This window comes from Ammospiza nelsoni, chromosome 3 (genome assembly GCF_027579445.1).
Source record: "Ammospiza nelsoni isolate bAmmNel1 chromosome 3, bAmmNel1.pri, whole genome shotgun sequence".
In the NCBI taxonomy this organism is placed as follows: domain Eukaryota; kingdom Metazoa; phylum Chordata; class Aves; order Passeriformes; family Passerellidae; genus Ammospiza; species Ammospiza nelsoni.
The window spans coordinates 110,404,955-110,417,887 of NC_080635.1; the positions used below are offsets into that span (position 1 = coordinate 110,404,955).

Sequence of the window (12,933 nt, forward strand, 5' to 3'; positions counted from 1 at the left end):
TATAACCATTACCCCAAAATTATTTAATCCAGAGCATGGGTTAAAGATTTTCTTGCATGCTAGGAAAAGGTCAAGTAAAGATATATTCCTTTGCTTTCATTAAGGGTGATTTACTGTGTGGGTTTTGAACTTCCTGAACCACATAGAGACCTTTGCCTTTTTGAAAGCTTTTTATTTTTAAAAGAAAGTGTGGAGAAGGGCAGTGAGTAGGAGTCAAATTCAGCTTCCACACAAGGAAGTTGAAATAATAACTGAAGAATGAGCTGCTGCATTACAGTGCTGGATAGATACAGAGGCAAGCCATAATTAATTTAATTTTTTTTTCCCCAACACTGGGTGATTTAAGATAGGCTGGCTGTGGGTGTTGTTACTTTGGGGTTGTCATGCACACATAAACAGGGTAACATGAACCAGGGAACATAAATCCAGACATTTAGGAGATGGTCTTAGCTCTACTTGACGGTGGATGCTCTTGGACAGAGCTGCAGAATGATCAGAAGGTTTGTTTTGATGAGATTTGAGGCCTCTTCCAGAAGGTTCACTGTTGATCTGTATGTGTGGAGCTGTGGCCACAGTTGTGTGATTTGACCTGGGAGCTCCTGAGACTTCAATTTCACAAACCTTGGCTTTAATAGGTAAGACATTTTCCTCTGTGTATATTTTATGTACTGAGTTTATCCATTTAAGGAATGCTCAGAGAAAATCTTAAAGACCTGGATTCATGTCAGCTTGGCTTAAGGTTTTTCCTCAGAAGTGATCTACAAGTACAGAACTGTGATTTCTTTGCACATGGAACTGGGGTAGGGAGAAGAGCCAAGGGAAGAAGCTGCACTGAGGCACTGGGGGACATCAGGATATCCAGTCCAGCTTCAAACCCAGCTGCCTGCCAAGGTCAAACAGCCCTTCTGTTCTGACAGCCTCAAACTCTGAACATCCTGCATTTATCTCCTTGTACAACCTAAGCACAGCTTCATAGCCCATATGTCTTTGAGGAAAACCTGGACTTGGGAGCATTTTTTGAGATATGCTTTCAACAAACAGTGAACATAGCAGCAAGAATAGGAAAGCTGAAGACCTGTATTATTTAACCAAGATTAGGTGATCTAAGAGATTAATCCATGAGCCATCATTTACTTCACACTTCTGGTCCATTTCTGCCCTCTCCCAAAAAATAAAAGAACACCACTTTCGTTTAGAAGTACTGGAAACCTTAATTGAAATATGGATTATTATTTTGGTAAAAGAATTAAGAAGACAGATGCCATGGAAAAGTGATTTAAACATTTTAGCAGCACAGTAGATTAGAGCTCTAGGAGCGTGCTACAGCACACATTTTATAGGGTTTGGGGATGACATTAAATGAAATGGCAGGACTGAGGTCCAGGTCTGAGTTGGAAACTCCAGGTGGAGGGAGGAAGTTGAACCTCTGCAGGAGACTGGTGAAGAAGAGGAAGAGCTCCATTTTGGCAAGAGTCTCCCCAGCACAGATCCTCCTCCCTGGAACAAAAAGCAAAAGGACCACAAGAGAATCAGTGAGCTGCTTCTTCAGTATTGGAAGGAAAAAAACCCTTTTATCAGCTCTTGACCTGAAAAAGGTCAGTGGGAATCCAGAACATTTGAATGTTATGTCCTAGGTATGAATAAAGAACACAGATTTTAAAACTCTTTTGGGTACAAGTTAACAAAGAGGAATTTTGATCTTCAGAAGTACCATACCAAAGCCAGCTGATGATGGGTATTTATTTTCCTTTGTCTGAATGCTTGCATTTGGAGAGAAATGTATGGAAATGTAGTCTGAATTCCTTAACTCCAGTTTTCAATAAAATCTGAATTTTTACTTCATTTTCACAATTTTCTTCTACTTGGCTGAATTTTTGCATTCCAAACCAACTGGTTTAGGCTAGACTTTAGGTCTATTAGTCAACTCATAGGCAATTTTTTGTACGAAAATTTGTCAGCAAATTCCTTGAAGATTCACAAATGCTGGCCAGAGTGGGGTGAGGAGCCAGGTGGAGGAGATATTCTATGAATATTCAAAAGTGCTGTAAATATAAGTCCTGTCAAATCCAGTAGCTAGTAAGCTGCCTTATTCATAGCATGATGATTCAAGGCCAGAACTAACAAAAAGCTGAACTAAAATTTGGTTTTAACACGCTTGTGTGACTGAAAATGGCTGTGATATGAAATAAACTCTCCAGGGAATGCCCAGACCTGACATTCCCTGGATGTGCTTCAGCTGGGATGTCTAGGCTTAAGTCTGGAAAAGAAGACCTGGGAACTGGAAGTGTCATAAGTTCTTCTAAAAAGAAAGAAGAAAAAGAAAGAAAAAAATACAATGTACTGGATGGTGAGTGTGACAAGAAAAAATCTTATTCAAAGATCATACAGAGTTGAAAATATACAAATAGGGTTGATTAAAAAAAATGGAGAGTGTTGTGGATATGACAGATAAATTAGCCAGAGACTGATGTATGGGAACTTGAAAAGAGCAATTACAGAGCCAGCAAAGCAGGAGAAATGCCAGAGAAGGAGCAGGATTGGAATCTCCCATGATTTGGGAAATGGTGTAGGTGTGTAAATTCAGGTGAATGTCACACTGGGGAAGCCTCAAAGGGCAAGCCCCTTCTGTCCTTTGATTTTACACAGAATTTTGGGATTTTTTGTTGTCACACTTTATGAAAACTTGACCCAGTTGACATTTTTTGTGACTTTTTAAAAGGAACATGGAAAAAGGAAGCAGGAATGCACAGAAGCATCTTTGCTGTGTGTTCTGTATACATGTAAAAGAGAAAGCACCTGCTGAGAAAGGTATGAAAGCATCTTTCTTCACAAATTTCCCATTGGCATCAAGGAAGTGCTCAGGGTAGAACATGTCTGGTTTCTCCCACTGCGACTCGTCTTTCAGGACTGAGGTCAGTAAAGGGATGATGTAGGTTCCCTGCAAAATAGGACAGTGGAATGAATTCGTGGACAAATTCAGAAAGAAGAGATGTTAAAAGAAGCAATCCTGTAGGCATCTCACCTTGGGGATGAAGTAGCCTTGGAGGGTGACATCTGCAGCAGTCTCATGAGGCAAATCCAGTGGCAGGATATTGGCAAACCTCTGAATTTCATGGATGACAGCATCTGTGTATGGCATCTGAGCTCGGTGCTCGATCCGCGGGGAGTTGGATCCTATCACTTGCTCTATCTCGTCTTGGACCTTTTCTGAAGAAAGAATCAACTCTTAAGATGCAAGGACTCATTCACCCCTGAGACACTCTGCTTTACTGATGTAAAGTATAATATATCTGGAGTAAAAATCATAAATTCTCCAAAAATCTTTTTTTCCTTTCAAAAATAATGGGAGGTGAACAGGACAACAGTGTTTGATTGATTCTTTATCAACAAGAAACCTAAAGACTTTTTTTCTCTTCTGTCTAAAAATCTATTTCTTCTGTCATCTCTTCTGTCTAAAGATCTATTGTCTGCCCAAGGGTTGTCTCAAAAACCCCATTTGACTTCAAACAACCCTGTGCCATCAGCTGGAATGGAGCTGCCAGACAAAGGCAATTCCCTGAATCTTCTCAGGCCCCTAAAGCCTTAGTACAGTTCATTTAACATCTGCACAGACCTTTGGTTTATTGACAGATCCTGAGGGAAACTTGGAATAGAATCATTGACCAACACAGGACAGCTCTTTACTTACTAATTAATGAGATTTCCCTAAGCAGAGGGCCTGGCCTGTATGAACTCTGCCCCACTGGGTCTGAACCAGAGGGCACAGAGACAATAATTGGCTAGAAATCTCAGCTTTTTGTAACTTGGCCTGTTATGTTGTGCTGATGTGTTGATCCTCCAGGTTCCTGTTTGGTCACTTATTCCCTGGGTGTAACAGTATCTATCATTAAACCACTTACTCTGGATTTCAGGGTACTTTAGCATCAGCAGAAAGCCCCAGTTTAGTGTGGTGGAAATGGTCTCAACACCAGCAGTAAACAAATTGCTCACCAAGCTTAGCAAGTTGCCATTATGGAAATACCCATTGGTAGTGGATTTCTCCTGAAAAAAGTTGTTGAGATAAAAGGTTGAAAACTCAAAGCTTTCCCACGTAAAAATGCAGTTTATGTAGATAAGTACTTGCCAAGATATAAATCCTGTATTTTAAAGAAGTGTGAAAGACAAGGAAGAGCTTTGGGCTTGTGCCTGGAGAAGAGTGCTGACCTATCTTTGTATTTACTGGGACTATCTGCAAAGGGAGCTGCCTTTGGGGAAGGTGACCCAACCATATTTAGAAACCCCAAATAAGTCCCAGTAAGGCCCAGGTAGTGATTCCATTCTGTAAAGTGTTATGTATTCAAAAGACCCAGAAGAACTTGGACAGCAGAGAGAGCAGATAAAAAGATGCAGCCTTGGTAAATATATTTATACAGTCTGAAGAAAATAAATAAGGATAAATGTTCACTGATTAAGAGGTTGGAATTTCAACAGCATGAAGTATCTGTTCAACTCTACCACTTTGTCATATGTATTTTCTCAAAGACAGCTTCCCTAAAGAAATTCAGCTGTAAGGACTGAAAGAAAATTCCAAATGTCTTCATAGAATCATAAGAGATGGAATCAACAAGAAAATACTCAGTTACCTCCTGCTGTTTAACCAGGAAGGCATCAATAAAACTTCTTTGGTCATTTTTGTCCAGGTTTTTGAGGTACTCTACAAAAGTAACTCGTACAAAATCATGAAATTCATCTCTGTTTCGAAGGAGAGGCTTGTTTGCCCTTAGGAGGAATCCAAGGTATGGAAAGATATTGTACATCTGTGGGAGTGGAAGTTGTTAGAGAGAGTTTATCAGCCAGAGCTCTGAAAACACTACAGAAACAAATTAACAATGTTTGGCCATCCTTGCAGATACAAAGTCAAAAACTTAAGATATTTTGTTCTTAGGAACTTGAAAAACTGGGTGGATGAATTGTAGAAAACTCATCAAGAACAACCAAATAGATGTAATAATCTTGTAAAATTACTATTTTTCTGGAATAGTGTAGATATCAGGCTCAAACAGCTTCAAGCTGCCACCAGGCAGATGGAAATGTTGGCCAGCAACTTTTTTTATTGCTTTGGCCAGCTCTTCCACTAACATTTTTTTTCTTTTTCAAAACCTAGATAAACATAAATCAATCCAGGGTGTGGCAGCATTGCATGCAAACATACAAAGGTATTTTTCACTCACTAGGACTCTTCAAACTCTATCTTGAATATGTTTTTGAGAGACTGGGGGCTTGATTGTTGACTTCATGATTCCCATACTGTCTCTCAACGGTTTTTTGTCTAAGAAAGTGCTTTGTAAACCAATTATCTCTCAAAGTCTCAGATTTTCCTGTTTAATAGAAGAAACTAATCACTAGTATTGCTATTGGCATGCAGTGGAACAGCAACATAAACATGTGAATCATTACCGTAACCAAAGGTTTCCCAGCAAGCCTCATGTTTTCATTGGTCATAGCTACAAGTCTCACAAATCTGGGGTCTTTGTAGTCAAATCGTTTTCCAAGCAGTATTGACACAATTATATTAGCAACTGCTGCATTAATTATTTTGCTGGCATCAATGGGATTTCCTAGACAAGGAACAAGAGAATTTGTTACATTGTAATAAAGAGATGTAATTTGTAAATATAAATTTATTATTAAATATAGCTATTTGTTTATGATTGATTGCTAACACTGATTATTATCCAATGTCAGAATGCCATAGCAGGACACAAAAATGCCAGAGGAGCCAAATTCATCAAACTGGTGTACATTTCCTAAAAAGATCTGAACTTGAGAAGGCTCAAAAAGCCTTTGCATACTTGGACAAAACCTCAGAGGTAGTGATGCCCTGGCACAGGCTGCCCAGAGAAGCTGTGGCTGCCCCGCTCCTGGAGGTGTTCCAGGCCAGGCTGGACAGGGCTGGGAGCAGCCTGGGTAAGGGAAGGTGTCCCTGCCCATGAAGGGGCTGGATGAGCTTTAAGGTCCCTTTAAACCCAAATCATTCTGTGATGCCATGGGTTTGCAGAAGGAACAGCCCACCTGTCGGAACCCAGGAAATTCCTCTGGCTGCCCTGGAGGACTCGAGCCCCTGCCCGGGGGGCTCGGAGACCTTGGCAAAAAGCCCAGGACCCCTGTGCCTTTGATCTGGACCCATGAAAAAACAATTACCAACCTTTATATGAAGAATTACAAGACAAGAAAGTTTAAGTAGAATAATAAAGTTTCTCACGGGGTGAAAAATAGATTTTTGGGGTTTTTAGAATGGGACTTCAGAAGCCAAGAGGGAGGAATCTGGGCGTGTCCAGCCTTTCTCCTTCTTCTTCTTGGCCTCCATCTTCTGCTGTGATGTTGGCACTTCTGGGTTGGTTTAAGGTAGAAACTCACTGTCTAATATAGGTGATAGGGATTGGGAAGTTATGGTAAATAATGTACATGTAGTTTTTTATAAAAAATGTTAACACTGTCCCAAGGCAATCAGTGTGCCTTAACCCAACCTGCCAGACAGACCTCAGCGGGTCAGAGAAAGAATGTTATAGATAAAAATAAAAAATAATAAACAACCTTGAGAACAAGAACAAAAGAATTCCTTTGACAGCCAGGCTGGGAAAGAGAAGCTTGTGCATATCTCAGAGTCCCTGTGGCCAGCAGAGGTGCTGAGAGCCACCCACCTTCCTGGGAGGCGATGGACTCTGCCAGGTGCCCGTACTCCTCCACAATCCGATCCTCAATGGCCTTTTTGCCCATCCCAAAGTCTCGCAGGGCTGTGAGGGTAAACCTTCTCATCACCTTCCAGTTTTCACCATGGGCAAAAACAACCCCTGAGACCAAGAGAACATTTCAATGGGGCACAAGATTTTAAATAATTTTGTAAGCATAGAATGGAGATGTTTAGTAGAGTAACTTTTAAAACAAGTTAAACTGCATCCAGATGAGGAAAACCACACAACTGTGCCTTAAGTATTTTAAATCCTCAGCAATAAGTTCATTACACAAGCAAAGAATAAATATTTAAGGTTTATTTAATCAATCTTAAGAAGAATATATATCCTCAAAGACACTTGTCACTGAAAGAAAGCAGACATTGGAAATTCAAGTTCAAACTGCTGATCATCATAGTTTGGAAGAGGAATTGAACTAACATCTCTGATGATTGCAGGAAAAAAATTAAGTAGGAAAATATGTCTTAGAAAATTAGGTAATGTCTTAAAACCTCCACCATCCATTTTTTTCACTGTATTTTTTTTCACACAATTTCTTTTCATTTAACTGATGATCTCAACTTTTTTTTTTTTCCCCAAATTAATAAAAAAAGTAAAAAGCAAGCTTCTATGCAATAATATGATCAAAAGATGCAGTTGTTAAAATGTTCACAGAATTATTCCTGAATTTTTCCAAGGATCTTTGGAGACATAAATATGAAATTCTTATGCTAAATTAGAATCAAGTTTGGGTGTGAAATTCTTATTTTTAAACTCATCTCATTAGAGAGTATTTCCCTTTTTAAAATAAATCCACAGTTCTCTATGTGCTACATGCTATCTATTGTCACATTCTGAATTTAAAAGCACTATTTACCACTGAAATGATGAGCAACAGTAGAATATTAGTTTCAGAAAAGGTTGTTCTATGATAAGCCCAAAACCCCACAAGTTCAGAGCCATATCATGAGAGTTAGAAATGCTTTTCTGGCAAGTATGCTCTATTCTAGACCCTGGAAGTGTGTCACTATCCATTTTATGTTGCTGTAGTTATTTTTAAGGTTATGGTTGGTTTGTTGCCACTGTCAACACTGAATAAGTGTGCTAAAGTCAATGAAATTTCTCCCTATTTCCAATGCCTTTTGTGATCTCTGATCCAAAATCAGATCTCTGATCTGTTGTTCCAGCTCCTGCTTTTTCTATAGGGGGAAAAAAAGAGTAGGTCAAGCTGATTAGGAAGAATAAGACCAACTTACCATTTCCTTTAGTCAAATCTTCAAAGATTGGGATTTTAGGTCTCTCTGCAAATGCATCTGCTTGGTTTACAAGAGCTTCTTTCACTGTCTCATAGCCAGAAATCACCACAACTTTCCTGTGCCCCATCTGAACGCTGAAGACTGGACCATATTTTTTGGACAGCTGTCAGGAGAAGAGAACAGTGATTTACAACTTTTACAGGCTACAGAGAAATTCATAATCTGTTCCAGCGCTGCTTATTTTCCAGTCCTGCCTCTGTGTTACTCACATGGTGGATATTTTCCTGACTACAGGGAAAGGCAGATTTAGCATTAGATTTAAATGATGGGAACATGCCAGACATTGTGGTGGATAATGACTAAATGGGAGAAGAGTTCCATTGTGCTGAACTGAGCAGAAGTATCAACAGCTGAAACCCCAAGTCAGCAAAGGATTGCACTCAGAGTTCTGTCTGCCCTCAGAAACCCTTGTAAATTCAATTTTTGACTCATGTTTTCACACTTAGCTCCATGCTATTGTGTTTCTTTTGTGCATAGGCTATGCTGAACAACCTGTTCAAGTGTTTGGTACCATTATTTTATTAAAAATAAATCAGTTTGTTTCTGGGCCAGGATTTAGCATTAGATACATTCAAGCTTTTTATGCGTGATTACATGCACCATGAATCTGTCTCAGAGACAAAGTGGTAGTCTTTTAGCTGATACAGGTAGATTTATTTTTATGTAACTCGGTGTTCCTGATTCTTCTGACTACTGGAGAGGGCTTTCCTGACTGCACTCATTTTCTAATGGGTTTGCAGAGAGAAACAGAAGGCATCTATTTAGCATCAAGATGCAAAATGTTCAGCAAGTGTTGAGCAAGTACAGCCAGCTGAAACAGCAGGAGCAGTGACACATATCTGAATTGTGCTCAAGTCAGAGAGCCAGTATCCAGCACCAGAAAGGAATCACTGAATTACAGCAGATACATGTTGGTTCTGCTGGCCTGAAAACAGATGGAACTTGCTTTTGTCAACATGACTGGACTGTGTGGGAGAGCTGCAGTGATATTTCAGATATTGCATCTAAGCAGTCTTTTGATTTGTGGGTACAACATCCATATAGGTTTGTTGGTGCAAATATGCCTTTCAAAATCATCAGCAGGGAAGATGTGTAATTTTAATGTCTAAACATAAAAAAACTCTAAGAAAAGGAGCAGGTTCATAGACCTCTTCTAACTCAAAGTCAGCAAAGCTCTGCAATAAGCTAGGTAAAGAAAGCACTAGAAGAAAACTGAAAGATTTAATATTTTGGCAAAGGTTGGCCCTGAATATTAAGAGTACATAGTTATATGGTCAACTTTTGGGGAAGAAAAGAGGAAAGGGAGATGAGAATGTTGATAAATCAGTGAAGTCAAGATGCTGCAGTCACAGCTCCAGGTACATCAATCAGCTGAAGGCAGAGAGGGTTACACCACATATCAAAATCATTCCTTATTCTGTTATCTTTTTCTCAAAATTACCACCAAAATAAGGTGGATGCTTGCTATTAATTTGAAAGTTGTTGAAGGCTGGCACCTGGATAAAATATTACAGTCAAGAAACCATGCTGCATTCAACATTTTCTGCTCAAATAACCATCTCTGGGTCCCTTGCTAAAGGCTCATGCATGGATGAAATACATTGGGTGCAATAGGAGAAACTCTCTGACATCTTAGACTATGAGGCTTGGTTGATAGGACCAACAGAAAAGAAAATGAGTACCTCTAGGTAAGTTCTGTAGGGTCTCTTCAAGTCAAACAAAAGAAGGTTTCCAATTATAGGTAATGGTCTTGGACCTGGAGGAAAGTTCTGTCTTCGGTCATTGTTCCAGAAACCTGCTGTTTTCAGAATGGAGAGAAAAGCCACGATCAACACTAAAACAGTGGAAGTGCTGCTGTTCCAGAAACCTGCTGTTTTCAAAATGGAGAGAAAAGCCAGGATGAACACAAAACTAATGGAAGTGCTGCTGTTCCAGCCCATCTCTATTCAGCCAAGTATTTGCCACAGAAAAGAGAAAATGTGGACTCTGGATCTCTGTCCTCCTGAAATAATTGTGCTTGAGAGGCTCTTGTGTTAGTCCATAAAACTTTTTCTATAGAAGGATGTGTTTTATTCTTGTTCTCTTCCCATGTGCTTCCTAATGAACCCTCTGAAGGCCACAGGAGCATATATATGTTTGCTAACCAATGTAACTGGGTGAGTATGGGTCACTGGGCAAGTGTGAAAGTCCAAGAACAGGGATAACTTCAGGTCATCAACCTGACATTTGCCATAAAAGCCATAAATTCTGCACGCTGTCCAGGTTACTGATTAATCATGTTTTTGCCTTTAGCACAGATATCCTTGATCCCCCTGAGGAATCAAAATTCCACTGCCCAGGGGTGTAGTGCAAAGAGATTAATTTTTTTTTAAAGTGTGTGATGTATGAATGTGAGACTCACAAGCTGAGAGCAGATGCATCTGTTTTTAGACAGGTAAAACAGTTAGTGTGAGAATCTCTATACAGTTCTTCACACATAACCCAGTTGCAGGCCTCTAATAAACCCATCAGCCTGACAGTCTGTTATTTTTCTCAAGGTTTGAGGAAACAGGACACCTTTCCTGTTTTCAGATTGTGCAATTGCTTTCTCCCATGCTTCCCAGGCCTTTTCACAGAACTGTTTATGGGTAGCATAACTTTGATTCCGTTGAATTCATTGGGAATTTGAAATCACAGAATCACAGATTTATTGAGGTTGGAGGGGACTCTGGAATTTGTCTGGTCCAGTCCCCCTTTCAAGCTGGGTCACCAAGAGCCACTTGCCCCAGCCAATGTCCAGACAGGTTTTGAACATCTCCAAGGACCTATAAAATTATATGACCCTAAGAAGGGAGACTCCACATCTCCTGGGTGGCCTGTGCCAGTGCTTAGTCACTCTCATAATATAAAAGTGTTTCCTGATGTTCAGAGCTGAACCTCCTGAAAATTCCTGAAACCTCCTGTGTTTCAGTGTGTGCCCATGGCCTCTGGTCCTGGCACTGGGCACACACTGAGGAGAGTCTGGCTCTCATTTATTTGATCCTCCCCACAGGTGTTTATACTGATAAAATCCTGCTGAGCCTTCTCTCCTCTAGGCTGAACTCCCACCTCTCTGTGTTTCCTCATGTGAGCAATGTTGCAATCACTCCAGCACCTTTGTGGCCCTTTGCTGGACTCTCTCCAGTCTGTCCATTTCTCTTTGGCACTGGGAATCCCAGAACTGGACACAGCACTGGGAAAAGATGTCTTCTGTTGGCTGAGGAAAGGGGGCTGAGGTAGAGCCTAACTTGGATGTATAGGAGAGTGAACAGCAGAGCAGGAAGTGTTGAAAGAGCAAGACAAGGGCAAGACAGGATGGAAAAATTGAGTCACAGCCCACAGAACAATGTTTGGAAGAGTTTTCCAGCAGAAATCTTGAACGTGAAGTTGCATGTGGCCTTGAGGCCAGAACCTGAAGGTTGTGTGAGGTGCAGTGCCTCAAGGCTGAGCCCTTTGTCCTCCTCTCCCAAAGGTGTCAGGGTCCCTGCAGAGACATGGCCAGAGGCAGAGGAGAGGAGGGAATGGGGGAATTCCCCAGGGAATGGGGCAGCAGAGACCCAGAGGAAAAAGGCCCTGGCACATGGCTGGGAGACTGGGAGAGGGGTTTGAGCAAACCTGGGAGTGGGGCCTTGAGCAAGCCTGGGAGTGGGACCTGGGCCAGGCTGGGAGAGTGTAGGAGCACCAGGGGGTAGCACAGTTGGGATGGACGGAGACGAGAGATCTCTGAAGCCAGGTCATGGAACTTGGGGTTTATTGCAAAGGGCCTGGGTGCAGGGCCCTGCTGGGATTTGGGGTTTATTGCAAGGGGTCTGGGTGCAGGGCCCTGCTGGGAGCTGCCAGCCACAGCTTGGAAAGCAGGCCCAAGAGAAGAGAGGGGTAGAGAGGATGAGAGGGTAAGAATGTAAAAGCATAAGAGAGTAAAAGGGGTAAGAGTATAGAAAGGTAAGAGCTAAGAGGCAAGAGCTAAGAGCGAGGTTCCCATTACAATACAATAAATCTTCTTCTGTGTTGAATATTCTGATTCTCACTAGCCAATCTAGTACAATATACAAATCCTATAGCATTTCCATACCGCCTATAAGAATCACTACATTACCACACTGTGCTACATTTTAAACCCTACAAACTCCTCTTTGGGCTCCTTCTGCCAAGCTAGTGGGGTCTGCTCTCACCCTTGGTCCTGTCTGGAAGCAGAGGGTATTGTTCCATCAAAAGAGGATTACCTTCAGCCAGCCACACCATTGTTTTCCCATTGTTCAGTAACTGAGGGATCTCAAAGCTTGCTTTCATTCCAATCTCGCTTATAGTTTCCATATTCTCAAAATCTTTTGCCAGACAATCATATTTATAAGGCATTCCTGTTTCATCTTCCCCAACAGAGCAAGGATGGGAGAGGGACCTGAGCAAGGCTGCTCTTGGCCTGGCTCACCTTGAGCCTGCTGCTGACCCCAGGGGCTCCGGAGGAGAGATCAGGACATTTCACCTACCTGGAGGATATCCTGGAAAAAGTCCATGGCCAGTGTCCAGCTGTGCTCCAGTTTGCCTGATTCTACTTGACTTTTCCAGAGTGGGTAAAAAGGCATTGAAAATGTCAAGTTTTCCACATATATCTGGAATTTAACCAGTAGCAAGGAAATGAGAGGAAGCTGAAAGGTAAACAGTTTGCAGGGGGCTTAGAAGAACATGAAGAACTCTCCTTTGGCAAGAGGAGACATATTTTCTTATGTATATTTTGAGAAATAATATATAGAGAATATTATATTTAAGATAATATATTTGAGAATATATTTGAGAAAAGGGTAATTCCAGTAAGAGAGAAAGGAGACATCCCCAAGAAAGGTCAAACAAATACAGCTGGTCATCTGATCATTCAAATAATGCATTTATTC

The 12,933-nt window shown here is 41.1% G+C and overlaps 1 protein-coding gene across 1 annotated transcript; it reads right to left on the reverse strand.

The window, feature by feature from the left end:
* Nucleotides 1–151: 151 nt before the first annotated feature.
* Nucleotides 152–10,111, reverse strand: LOC132071693 (cytochrome P450 2K6-like). The gene is made up of 9 exons (XM_059469385.1): nt 9,709–10,111; nt 7,967–8,129; nt 6,681–6,830; nt 5,437–5,597; nt 4,623–4,796; nt 3,900–4,041; nt 3,023–3,207; nt 2,797–2,938; nt 152–1,497 (listed from the first exon to the last, which is right to left on the reverse strand). The coding sequence occupies exons 1-9, from the start codon at nt 9,964–9,966 to the stop codon at nt 1,310–1,312; spliced, it is 1,563 nt and encodes a 520-aa protein (XP_059325368.1). The 5' UTR covers nt 9,967–10,111; the 3' UTR covers nt 152–1,309.
* Between the last annotated feature and the right edge of the window lie 2,822 nt (nt 10,112–12,933).

What these genes read in the sequence shown, in the direction of transcription:
- LOC132071693 (XM_059469385.1), bottom strand. Translation starts at nt 9,966, where the DNA reads ATGGGCTGGAACAGCAGCACTTCCATTAGTTTTGTGTTCATCCTGGCT. An exon ending in CCTACAGAACTTACCTAGAG is followed by an intron (nt 8,130 to 9,708) that starts GTACTCATTTTC and finishes TTCTCCTGACAG; the next exon opens with CTGTCCAAAAAATATGGTCC. An exon ending in GTCCATCGCCTCCCAGGAAG is followed by an intron (nt 5,598 to 6,680) that starts GTGGGTGGCTCT and finishes TTCCTTGTCTAG; the next exon opens with GAAATCCCATTGATGCCAGC.